General features: G+C 39.9%; 1 protein-coding gene across 1 annotated transcript; it reads right to left on the reverse strand.

Moving 5' to 3' along the window:
* Positions 1-380: 380 nt before the first annotated feature.
* On the reverse strand, positions 381-13,021 carry LOC124133117 (serine/threonine-protein phosphatase 4 regulatory subunit 2-B-like). The gene is made up of 7 exons (XM_046497373.2): positions 12,833-13,021; positions 12,669-12,750; positions 6,270-6,440; positions 4,492-4,585; positions 3,746-3,783; positions 2,293-3,098; positions 381-1,231 (listed from the first exon to the last, which is right to left on the reverse strand). Exons 1-7 carry the CDS (start codon positions 12,897-12,899, stop codon positions 756-758), a joined length of 1,734 nt encoding a protein of 577 aa, XP_046353329.2. The 5' UTR covers positions 12,900-13,021; the 3' UTR covers positions 381-755.
* Positions 13,022-13,924: the final 903 nt, after the last annotated feature.

Genomic DNA, 13,924 nt, shown 5'->3' on the forward strand with positions numbered 1-13,924 from the left:
TCCAAGAAATGGCAAATTATTTGCATAAAATTCTGTATTCTGCAAAAGACACCATCAAATATCTTTTGAGATAATTTTGCAATCGTACTTCTGTGATGGTATGACCTATGTGTTTGTTTTTCATTCCTTATAATAACGTAGCAAAACCCTTAAAAAGGGCTACTTTCTACTGGTCTTTATGATACCTTAACTACTGGCAATTTGGCAAGGGCTATATAGGACTTGTGCCAAGTTCTAACACTGCATTATATACAAATAAATAGGACAACATTTAAATTCCTAGTCACTACTGCCATTGATCCTGATCGTGATGATCACAATGAAGATTTCGAACAGTAAATCGTCTCTTGTGCCACTGGCAACCAATACATAAATTACCATTCTGTTTATCATAGCTTTATTTCGGATAATTTGACAAATGTGTCTTCATGAATCATAAATAGGCATGACAATGAAGCCATGAAATGAAGATGTAAAATCAGTGACATATTCACTCCTTGAGCAAGGCACAACTATCATTTCCTAGGTCGTTATAAACAGCTGTACACAAAATTAAAACATCTACATCAGTAATCGACAATGAAAACAAAATACCATCGGACAATGGATTGACTTACGACTTACATAAAATGTACATACAGATGACATGAGGGTATGAATAATTTTTTGGACCTGAGATTGGTATTTTTACAATTCATGGATTTAATTCAGCACTGATATTTTCCCCGATATATATGTAATGCACCATGACCACATCAGTCCTGATCCATCGGTTCCTCTTTCTGCGAGTCTGTGTCTGTCTGAGTGTCTTGTTGCACTTCCTTTGATTGCTGCTGTTCTGATTGGTTGTCTGTCTGTTCTGAAGTCCGACAATTCTCAGAATCTGTGTCCATATTCTGCTCCGAAGAGTCCACTTGGTCTGATTTTTCACAAGAACTCGGCGAGGAAGACGCACATTCCTTCTCGGGTGGATGTTCCGCACACATGGAGTCAGAAACAGGATCTGTGGAACTGGCCGGCTCACTACTGCCACAGTCTTCAGTCTGTTTGGAATCCGACTCACACAGCCGGTCGGTGGGGTCCTCGGAGGATGACGCTACACCCTCCTCACACACAGGGCCAGCTTCGGATGCAGATATGTGTTGGTTCTCGGGTGAAACGGGTGGATGTTCTTGTGATGAGGAAACCTGTTCTCCATCTTGTGTTGGTGATGGAGCTGACTCAGGGGCACCTGCAAGAAATGAATGAAGATGTCCAGAATCATTATCAGGACACAACAGTAACTCTGGATGTCAGAGAAAATATATGGAACTTGCCAGAACCATTATGTCACTTTTAAAAGGTATATTTAGAAAAGCAGAAATGACACAATTTGTAAATGTTAGAATATAATGTTTGTAATGGCTCTACCCTTACTCAAAACATAGTTAGGGAAAGCTGGGATAAACAGCGATGTTAAGGTGTGTCCACTAATTTAAGAGAGTGAGTGAGTGAGTGAGTTGGGTTTAATGCCGCTTTTAACAGTATTCCAGTTACATCACAGCATGTCAGCTTAATGGGGGAGGAAAGCCCCAAGTGATGCAGGTCTCAGACGTTTACCACTTCTGTGAAACCCACGAGCACAGGTATGGTGCTGATAAACCTAGAAACTTATTGGGGCGAACCGGGATTCAAACTCAAACCCACAATCATAGCTTTCTGGCGTTCCCAAGGGACGCAACTCTGCACAGTGAATTGTGTCACCTTGGACGACTGGGCCACCAGTGCCCCCCCTCCCCACTAATTTAAGACCATAATAGGGTTTCCTTTGTGATTTGAATGGATCCTTCATGGAAAAGAGACAAAACCAAAACCAAAGCACCTGAAAAATAGCTCTTCTGATTTTACATAAATCCATTATTATTGCTGCAGCTGCAGTAAAGCCACAGACTGTGTCAGCAGACATGCTCAACCTCGCAATACATCCTGAACAAATGCTCTTCATCTCAGCAGGGATGGAGCATTAGCACATTAGCCCGAATAGTTGTAACATACAAAGAGACTAATGCTGTTTGTTTAGGTTCTGCCACTCATGGTGCATGGTGCCACACATCCATTGATCATGAGACAAAGCTGACAATATTCTGAACAATCGTGAGTGCTCTAACATATCAATTCCAGGGCTTGTTACTTATGCCACCGATTTGACTCACTGTATTGCCTTATGAGTGCAAAGAAATCACTTCTGAGCACTTCTGTGTAAGCCTTGTTAATTTGGAAATCACCATGTAACAATATTATAAAGGACCTTACCATTATCCGGTGTCTGTTCTAGGGTGGATTCAGGAGACTGTGATGGATCTCCCTTGTCTTCAGTCTTGACAGGCTCCTCCTCGACTGCTTCACTCTCCGACACTGCCGCCTCACTGTCCGACATGGCTGCTTCACTTTCCAACACCGGGGCTTCACTTTCCGACACTGCTGTCCCGCTCTCAGAAACTGCTGCCTCACTTTCAGACACTGCTGTTTCATTCTCAGACACTGCTTCACTCTCAGACACTGCTTCACTCTCGGACACTGCTTCACTCTCCGACACTGCTTCACTCTCCGACACCGCTTCACTCTCCGACACCGCTTCACTCTCCGACACTGCTGCCTCGCTTTCAGACACTGCTGCCTCATTCCCGGACACAGGTGGACTTTCTTCACTCTCCGGCATCTCAGCTGGAGTAGCCTCCCCTGATTCAGCTGCCATAGACTCAGGTTCAGTCTCTGCTGATTCGTCGGTTTTAATTGTGTCCATAGATGCTGCCTCGGAATCATCAACCCCTGGAGATGATTCATCAGGCTGTGATTGTGAAGGGGGGGAATATTTTTCCTCTACCGGTGTTTCTGGTTCCATGTGCTGTTGCTCTTCCTCTGATGAATCCACTTCCTGTTCATTAGGACTGGGTGCTGATTCCTCGGAGTCGGACTTGGACTTGGGCCACACTGTCGCCACCCCCGGGTTGTTTAGGGGCCAAGAGGGGACAGGAGGGGGTGGGAGAGAATTGCCGGTCTGGGTGCAGCCATTGCTGTCAAGACCATTCACCAGATTCCGGGATTCAGACACAACTTTCCTGGAGAAACAAACGCAAACATAAGAGATTTAATTAGAACTAGAAATTATGTATGATAATAAAAGTCTGCCATTAGTCCAAAGCCCCAGTCAATTGGATTTCTTGAATAACTTTACTTATCATAGTCCATAACAGTCCAATCCTGTTCTACTGCAAATAATGCTGGAAGTCAAGGTCAAGCTATAAGTGGTAAGTGAACTTAATACAAAAGGGTTTGGGCACCAACTTCAAAGAGGTCTTTCTTTGTCATAAACTAATGTCAAAAAGTTAGGAATGAGCCAAAACTCTGCCAAAGTGCATCATATCATTTGAGCATGTTGATTAAAAACATGAATAGATTTGGAAAGTATCTGACAACGCCCAGTTGACAGTTCACGTTTTGCAAATCCTTCAATAACCAAAATCTGCACGGCAGTCGCCATGTTGCATACAAACTAGATGTTGACTTCACTACACGATTCTTTTATTCTATGCATGGACTTGTCAGGCCAGCCAAAATATAACTCAAAATTCCAGCCTAGTGCAGCAAGGGTGGAAAGTGGACTTTTAAAGCCAGTTAACTCCCTTGCCTCGAGAAGGTGTTGACTAAAAGCAGGTAACTATCAACACCATCAGCATGATGTGAAGGTGACAAGAATTGCCCTTACCTTCCAAACGGGTCCACAGTGCTTACCACCAGCACATTCTGAAACAAACGAAACAGTGAGTGAGTGAATGAGTATTGCTTTACACCGCTTTTAGCAATATTCCAGCAATATCACGGCGGGGGACACCAGAAATGGGCTTCACACATTGTACCCATGTCGGGAATCGAACCCGGATCTTTGGCATGATGAGCGAACGCTTTAACCACTAGGCTACCCGACCACCCCGAAACAAATGAAACATGTGAGGTGGAGATGTCCTGATGTTCGATAACAATCGATGATTGCTTGGTTACATTTACACTGATGTCATAACCGCTTGTAGTTTCCAAACTGTATATGAAATGTTATATTTCTAATGTTTAACCCATGGCCATATGAAAGTAATAAAATATTTTCATGAAATAATATCTGAACTATACATTACAAATGTGAAACTAATAATAACAGCTGACTGATATAACAAATGTTATATTTGGGATAACACTTTCTTTGTAAAGTACAGATTCTCGTACTTTTGGGGTTAAGTCAAGTCCAGGATTCAAACCCACACTTGCCAGAGTGAGGCGCCAAATCGCCAGCACACAAAGTCAGCGATCTAACCCACTCAGCCACCTAGGGTTCCACTAAAATGAAAGTCAGATAACTGGTAGATCATGTACTTCCTGTACCCCTCTAACAAGTGCTTCAAGGAGAGATGGTCTACGATTGACAGAAAAACCTCATGGCCCCAATATATATATAAATACCTTTTCAATGCCTCTTAAAAACTTGTCACTTCTCTTATAATGTCTCTTGGGATCTGTGATCAACTCACACAACCTCTGAATTGTGAATGGAGCTCTGAAAATAAATAATACAAGGTATATATACACAGCTGTAGAAGAATGTACAAACTCAGTTTGAGGTTAAATTGTTTCATAATTCAGAAATATAAGTCATGACATTATCCATTGTTCATGACATCACAGTCATCACATCAACTGAACAACAGGTTCATTCAAGTTTCTCTGCAGAGTTGAAATTTCATTCCAGTGATTGTTTTATCTGTTTGTTGTTTAACGCCGCACTCAGCAAAATTCCAGCTATATGAAGGCAATCTGAAAAATAATCAAGTCTGAACCAGACAATCCAGTGATGAACATTATGAGCATCGATCCACACAATTTGGATATGATGACATGCATCAACCAAGTAAGTGACCTTGACCACCCGATCCCGTCGCCTTTTATCAGGGTTAGAAACTAACAGTTTTTGTCCACTAGTCCTTATAATGATATCACATAGCAAAACCCTTAAAATGGACCAATTTCTACTCGTCCTTAGGATACCTTTACTATTGGTCAGTTTGGTAAGGACTATAGGACTAGTGCCAATTTCTAACGCTGCTTTTATGGCAAGCATGGGTTCCAGTGATTGACATCATGAGCATCGATCCACATAATTAGGATATGATGACATGCATCAACCATGCCAACGAGTCTGACCCGCTTATCACCTTTTACGGCAAGCATGGGTTGCTAAAGACCTATTCTTCCCCGGATCTTCACGGGTCTGAACTATGCATAAACTTGTTAGTCCAGCCAAAACATAACTCCATAAAGCCAGCCTAGTTTGGCAAGGGTGGAAACTGGACCTTTATAGTGAGTTAACTCCCTTGTCTCGGGAAGATATAAAATGTGTGAACTTGCCCACATCAAACGAACAATTTCAAATTTGGACATGTCAGCAGACTGGTAAGACCCTTCACATCAACTGACCTGCATTTTCTAAAATTAAGTACATCCTAGTACATAGTCATTTTGCGTTTACTTACAGCTTAGCAACAACATCAACAACAAAAAGTTAACAGGTAAAAAAAGATTTGTAAGTGCCGATTGTAGTGACCTGGTCCCTTTCTTTAGGAAATAAAATCAACAACATGTAACAGTAAACTATGTTTATAATAAACATGCTCATAACGAAGTGACGGATATATAACAATCTTATAATTGGTCCCGGCCCTTTGCTGTATATATGCTTTATAGATGCTTATAACAAACTATGGTTATAACAAACTAAAATTTGTGGTCACTTTGAGTTCTTTATACCCGTAGTTTACTGAAATCTCATACAAAAGCTGATTTCAATATGCCCCAATATTGTGTTAATAAATGTCTAACCCCATGGAGATTCCGGGTCAGTATAGATACCCAGCATTGGGTGGTTACGCTCGGTGTCTTGGTTGACTGCATTTCATTGTACCCCAAATGAGGATCATAGCTCACAATATCACACACTGTTGTCTAGGCCAAGGGCTTCACACATTGTACCCTTGTCGGGAATACAACTAGGTCTCTGGCATGACATGAATGGGCTCTAAGCATTGTACCCATGTCGAGAATCTAACCCAGGATTTCGACATGACGAGCTAACACTTTAACCACTTGGCTACCCAACCGCACCCCCTTACTTAGTAATCCAACATCAAATGCCTTTCAAAGAAGTAACAAACAAAACAAACACATGCGTAAAGATGGTCACCTACCCATGAAACCTCTCCACAGCTTTAATGATCCGGTCCCTCATATCATCGAACTTGACCTGTTCCATGTTGGTGTTGGGGGGGTAGTGGTCCACTGGGATCTCCTGGTGAAACTCGGTCATCACCTGGTCCAGCTTGCTCACCAGCAGGGGCTTGAGTCTGGGCCAAGGGAACCTGAAGTCCACAACAACAACTCAGTCCATGTACACTGCCATCAGAAGTGATGAGCTTTAATGACAAAGCTGACGACAGCTTGTTTTAGTTATTTGTACATTTGTGAGTGAGTATGGTTTTATGCCGCTTTTAGCAATATTCCAGCAATATCACAGAAACACCAGAAATGGGCTTCACACATTGTACCCATGTTACATGATGTGGGGAATCGAACCCCGGTCTTCGGAAATGATGAGCGAACGCTTTAACCACTAGGCTACCTGACCGCCCCCTTATTTAATATGTACTCACTAATATAGAGATTTGTCTGAGGTAGTCATCAACCTTGAACTCGCACCACAGCTATCTGGGTATGACCAGTGCTATATGGCAGACAACTAGTCATCACTGTTGATCCCTTCAACTGTCAGTCAGAAAATAGATCAATTTATTCTGGTATCTGGTCCAGAACAGCCCCTGCTGCGTTTGAATGTAGGAAATCGAACCCAGGTGTTCGGCGTGATGAGCAAACACTTTAACCACTGGGCTACCCCACCGCCCCTTGTACATCAGATGTCTACAGAATTAATCTTGGTGTTATACAATGCTCCTTTTGACACAAGCCCTTTTCATGAACCTAATATTAAAAAATATGATTTTGGTGTCCCTGGATTCAAAGATCACAATGACCTCACAGTCCCCCTTAATTTAAAAACTGCACATGCATAAAATAATACATCAGACGAACTACAAACTAAAATGAAAAGCAGAATTCTTTCACAAACTGGTTATTTAAAATTTCTTGAATAAAGTATTGCAAATCATATATGATTTCCTCAATTTAAGACTATTATTTCAGACCTAGTGTGTGAGCCACTCTTAGCAGCAAAGTTTAGAGACAAGGAGGATGGGCTTCACATAATAATAATCAAATAACTTCATTCAGACCATATTTTGGCAGTAACCATGAGAAGTACTCTCACTTCATTGAATATTGCATAGGTGATGAAATATGGTTCTCCTTCTACACGCATTACCATGATTACACAAATTATATTAAGTCACTTTGCAAATGTTAATCACAGATTATGTTTGTAACAGCAGGCAATCAGGAAATCAAACAGATGCCCACAAAAAACATCACAGTTAGACAATGTTTCCCACATTCTGATCTTCATTTCCTTGTTTGTGATGTTTAGTCTACAGCTGCTAGGTAGTTGCTACTATCATGGTCTGTCGACTACTGAGATGAACATAAGGCTATGAATAAATATGCGAAGGACAATCAACGTACACATATAAATGAATACAATCATTCAGACTGAACTCCTGTATCCTGAGCATTATTTTACTACAAAAAACACCAAAAAAAATAAAAAATATATAAAATATTTCATATAGAGCAGTTAACTCAAAAGTAGTCCAAGTACATGACATGTAACATAATTCACTGAGGCTTAACATGTGTAGAATATGATTAAATTGTGAATAATTTATAAATGAATAGGAATATGAACAAGCTGAATTAATGTGTATGTGAATGAATTAATGTGTCGAAAGCTGCTGGTTTGCTTATCTGAGAACAGTCTACATTTTCAAAATCCATAGAGCAATTAATATTGTGATGGGCATCTATATGACAAGTTCACATGTTTAACTGGATGGACTTTGTTCTTCATTGTGAAAACACTGAGGATCAATTCACCAAAATCATAATTTGCTCTCAATTTCAGTTTGCAACAACTGAAACTTTGTAAATGTGTCACTCATTCCTTGATCATATCAGAAACAATGTATCTAGGAACATTCAAAAGTAAAGTTTAATCACAAGATTTAGAGAAGAACTTGTGTAATTCTATTATTTTAGTCAATTGAAAATAAGATAGCTGTTTTGGGTACATGATGTATGTCCACAAGATGCTTCCTTTCAATCAGGGACTGGTATATCCTGAGTGATAAGCAAACGGAAAAGTCACTGATGAAAATCCACTAACACCTGAAGAAACGTGTCTTTCCAATTGGCCATGTCATTGAACAGCGTGTCAGCTGTGATACTCTCAATACAAATCTTATGAAAAATATCCTATGTGTACTTGGGCTGTTACGATTCACTTGTGTATTCGGTGAATCGAACCATATCCATTCATGAATTGAATTCGTTATTTGTGACCAATAGAATCGAAAATATTCATGAATAGGCAGTCATGTTCAAATATCCATAAGAACATTATAAGCATAGCTTTCTTGAATTGGTTTGGTTGGTTTGTTGTTTAACACCGCACTCAGCAATATTCCAGTCATATGACGGCGGACTGTAAATAATCAAGTCTCGACCAGATATCCAGTGATTGATATCATGAGCATCGATCCACGCAATTGGGATCGATGACATGCATCAACCAAGTCAGCGAGCCAGACCACCCAATCCCGTTAGTCGCCTTTTACGACAAGCATAGTCACCTAGACAACAACAATCTTATAATATCTAATTTGACAGTAATTTACTCGCTGGTCATTGTCGCATTTGAGCAGATACTAGTACCTGGATAAGTGAAGTATATAAATGTATAATGTTAATAATTAACAAACCATGTCAAATAATTTGTGTTGCTTTTGTTTGATTTTGCACCCCTCATGTGTACGTATAGCAATGGTAGAATAAGAACTCATCAGAAGCATTCTTTCAGTAATTATGGTACGTACAATGAAATCTGTGTGCATGTGAATGTACATTTAAAATATTAAATATAGTTAAAATGCAAATAATACAGTATTTCAGTGACTAAGGACCCAATTCTAGGTTCGAGATATAGTGTCAATTTGAATCCTGAAGCTCGAGACAAATATACAACTGCAATAATACTTATATTACAAGACGGTATCAACGAAAGATAAAATTTGAATTGTCACTTTGACACTCACAACTTGAATGCATTTTGTCAAAGGAGAAGCTACTGTGTATTTATGTAAACAGCCAATAGTACGATATTGGAAGGGTTTATTGACATTTCATAACAAAATGCTATATTGAGAAACCAGTGTGTTTCTGTAGGGCAAGTCCTTAATACTTTCACATTGAGAAAAAACGAAGGTTAATTATCTCCCTTGGAAAGAGAGGCATGACAGATTAAATATTGAATGTACATAAGGAAATCTTAAGTACACCAATGATGTTTAGAAGGCTGTGAAACAGTCACAACAGCATGACATCATCAAGTGAAGAAAGTCTATGGGGTAAACACTTTTCTTCTTGTTAATTATCATTTTACCTGGCTAGTTTACTTATTTTTCCTGTGACTCTTCCGAGTATATCCAGAGCTACAGATGAGCTGCGCGTTTTTTGCGTAAAATACCCCCCAAACTATTCAAAACCCAATTACTTTCAATTATCCTGCGTACAGGAACGCATGCATTAAATGGAAAATGCAATTGTTAGAAGACAGCACGCGTAAATACCCAATGAAGTTTTTACGGCATGGGTACAACGGAGATAATTTTCGAAACACAATTACAAGCTAATTTGCTTTCCGAGTCAAGCCTATATTTAGGACTGTTATATACATCTAAGACATTTCATTATTTTTTTAAATCACAAAATGCCTACTCATTTAGGGAAAAACCTGATAGAGTGATGAATAGATGAGTGAAAAAATATTGGTTACAATGAAAAATGTAATAACCCAAATAAAATAGAAACCTTTGAGTAAAAACTCAGTTGCTCAAAAAGTTATCTGGGGGTCTGTATCTAAGCAGAACATGCGAAACACCATGCTTTGTCATCAGACGGGTTTTCACATCGAGGAACACTACAAACGGACTTGAACCTATGTTTAAGGCAATAAACACTTTTGAAACACCTACTCAACCAACAACAACAATTATTTCTACAGTCATCGCAAATCTAAATTTTTATCCAAACACTTTGTGCCCATATCTGCGCAACCGTAAAAAAATGTGCAACTGCTAAATATATAGCATGTTTACACATCATCTACCAGATCCTAAGTTTTCGGACATTGTATGTTTTTTTGGATGGCTATCGCGATTACTTGCTCTATAACAAGGGGTGTGGCGTCACACAGACATTGTAAACACTCAGATGACCTGTTTTTAAGATAAAGTCGTCTATTATAAGTGAGTGAGGTGCCTCACAGTTGTTCTTGTGATAAAAGAGAAAATGACAAATGTTTCATAAGCATCTGAAAACTCAAAACATGGGGATACTCCCAACATCTTCCCAAGGCAAGAGAGCTAACTGACTATAAAAGTCCAGTTTCCACCCTTGCCGAACAAGGCTGGAATTCCTGGGCTCGAATGTAGCGCCACCAGTGGCTATTAAGAGTTATGTCCCTTCTATGCCTCTCCTATGCACCAATCAGATTCCACCTCTCGTATCACTTGCATTAGCTTCAAACAAAACGGTGGCATCCAGTCAAGACGATCTGATCGATAATCAATATGCAGATTGTCATAAAACAGGTCTTACATTACGAAGGGCATCAAATCATGTGAGCACCTTGATTAAAAACATGAAAAGATTTGGAAAATATCTGATGACAACGAATTGGTGGTGCACATGCTTTACAACTCCTGCAATCAACCGAAATCTGCATGACAGTTTACGAACCGGATTTGAATTTGCACGATTTTGATTGGACTATGCAAAAGCTCGCTAGTCCAGCCAAAATGTAACTAAATAATACCAGCCTAGTTCGGCAAGGGTGGAAACTGGACTTTTATAGTCAGTTAACTCCCTTGCCTCAGGAAGACGCACTCCCAAAGGACAAGAGGCTTGTCACAATTATGGCCGCAAAACTGACCTTCAAAAGCATATGAATGACAGTTTCACTTTCATGTTTATCACAAGACTGCATAATCAAAATTGTAGAAACCGCTGAAGATATTCCCAATCCTAAACAAACACAGATCATTAAACAATTGAATCATCTGAACATTTGCTTTTTGCATACATTGGAACAAAAAATCACGATCTTTTACAGCGAAACTGCATTATCTTCAGACATTCATATAGCTCTGCCTTCACTCCATGGAAATTCATATTTCAAAGATCTCATTGTTGAAAATACATTATTAAATATATTTACACTTCACCTAAAGTCATGGATAACCTTAATCTGTGAATTTGGCTTAACTAGCTCCATCTCGAAGGAGTGAGTGAGTGAGTGAGTATGATTTTACGCCGCTTTTAGCAATATTCCAGCAATATCACGGCGGGGGACACCAGAAATGGGCTTCACACATTGTACCCACGTCGGGAATCGAACCCGGGTCTTCGGCGTGACGAGCGAACGCTTTAACCACTAGGCTACCCGACCGCCCCTCCATCTCGAAGGAAGTACTGGTGTTCTTCACCTACTGGGGTATTACTATTCTGAGACGTAGTTTACAATAAATTATCAGTAAGTATTGAGGAAATTAGCACACATTCTATCTGTCTTTCTTCCCTTCAAGTTTTGCTGTTTTTGCAAAGTTGAACAGCTTTAATGACTGCTGTTTGCAAGTATTTCATATATCATTGTTGAGCTTTCTTGTTTCTGGGGTTCCATAAGTTCCTATATGCTAATATCCAATGTAGTCCACAAATTTAGGTGACATCACAAGTTATGTACACAATCTTATGTACTGTGAAATGGTGTGCCCTCACAGAAATCGTGAGCGAGTCCATTTTCCACTTTTAGTGTCATATGAATGATATAAGCATGAAGTTTGTTAGTAGTGGGTATTTTCAACTGAATTGTTTTAATTTGGAAAGAAAGATAATGGTGTTACATCCACGATTATAGGTTAATCTTGAGTACTTCATACTAATATAATCTAAGGCTAATTATGGCTACGTCTCGACTCCAAAATTCACTTTCCTGTGATTTTAGAAACAGTCATATCATGTGTTCACGTCATTCGCACCGTCATTTATCCCACTTATGATCACGAATGGCATTTCAGAACTATGTAACAACCAAATTCCACCGTGTGCCGTTATGCTACATATAATTACACAAGCTGAACTCGACACTGCCCGTGCCACGCGTCGTTTGAATTATCCGCCACTCCGCTTTGTTTACACTCCAAGACGCTTCTTCATATATCACCACACCGGCTATGTTGATATTGCGTAGTCACATGTTGGCCGAAAAAACACAAACTATGGCAATCTGGAATGTTAGTTTACCATAACTTGATTTCGTTATCCATCATACAAACCACCAACATGTAAACGTGACAACTTACAGTGTTTCGCCCGTTTTGGCCACTTCGCTTAGAAACTGCTCCAATAACGGGGGAATATCTTTCGTTGGTTTCTTCTCAAAATCTGAAAAAGCACAGACATGAATGTAAAAACTTGTCGACAAAACATTACAGATTCATTTGGTATATATAATGAATCTACAAACCATTCAGGGCGTCAAATACTTCCTCCCGATTGTCCATGGTGGCCTCCTCTCCGGCTACTCGCACCATGAAGGTCAAGAAATGGCGGCGAGGAAGTGACGTAAGGGCAAAATGTCGGTCATTAGACTGAACCAAAAAGAGGGGTGTTGAGCCTGGTTCATTGACCTGCACGTCGCAGTCACGTTCTCCGTCGTCGATAAGTGAAGTTGTAGAATATTGGAGCTTTTCGCGATAAACGAAAGTTCGATGCGGACATGAGTTGGAGAAGGAAATATTTAAGAAATTGATAAATCGCGTTACAAGGTTATTGCTGTAATGTATTGTAAACTGTTTTCCCGTTATAAAATAATACAACATCTGTTCGCACAGATGCTTTCACATCCACGTGACTGATATTAAAGGTAGAAAACATATAAACTAAAATAATCGATATGCTGTTGTTGTTTATAGAGCTGTGTATCTTTTTCATTTCGTTGTTTCTTTTTGAAAGAAATGTGCAAAAGGTTAAATAGATATCAATCGATGGTATCTCAGGTCCTTTTATAAAGAATGGACCCTGAATTAATCATACGGAATCCGAGGCAGAATAAGACCCCAGTTCCAAATTATTGACGTGTACTAAATGGGTGTCTTGGGCACAAATCGCCGATGTGTTTGCAGCTAAAATATAGATATTAATATTCTATTTACTCACAGTTGATAAGTGACGTACATTCAATTTCTTCCCTTCATTTTTTTCGGGTTATGTCGCTTCATATCGCATCATATCAATTATAGATGATCATGTACACATATACACGTGACATATTAAATTTGATATCTCGTTAAACATATAGGTATTAGGGACGTCTTTCTCTTTTAGAATCTCCCCAAATTGAGTATGACCCACACTCTTCCGACCTCTGCTCCTAAAACCCTCTCACTCGCTCCGCCCTCACGCTCTTCACGACACCGCTCTGACTCCGACCCCCTCTCAATCTCAGCTCCCATCCCCTTTCATCAACCATCTTCCCTCACCTCAGCTGACCCCCCCCCCCCCCCCCCCCCCCCCTCCACCGCCATCCCACCCAAACATCCCTACTCCACCCCAACCC

Source organism: Haliotis rufescens, unplaced genomic scaffold, assembly GCF_023055435.1.
Source record: "Haliotis rufescens isolate VD_foot unplaced genomic scaffold, xgHalRufe1.0.p SCAF_76, whole genome shotgun sequence".
Classification (NCBI taxonomy): Eukaryota; Metazoa; Mollusca; class Gastropoda; order Lepetellida; family Haliotidae; genus Haliotis; species Haliotis rufescens.

What these genes read in the sequence shown, in the direction of transcription:
- LOC124133117 (XM_046497373.2), bottom strand. Translation starts at nt 12,899, where the DNA reads ATGGTGCGAGTAGCCGGAGAGGAGGCCACCATGGACAATCGGGAGGAA. An exon ending in AGTATTTGACGCCCTGAATG is followed by an intron (nt 12,751 to 12,832) that starts GTTTGTAGATTC and finishes GTGCTTTTTCAG; the next exon opens with ATTTTGAGAAGAAACCAACG. An exon ending in ACTGTGGACCCGTTTGGAAG is followed by an intron (nt 3,099 to 3,745) that starts GTAAGGGCAATT and finishes TTGTTTCTCCAG; the next exon opens with GAAAGTTGTGTCTGAATCCC.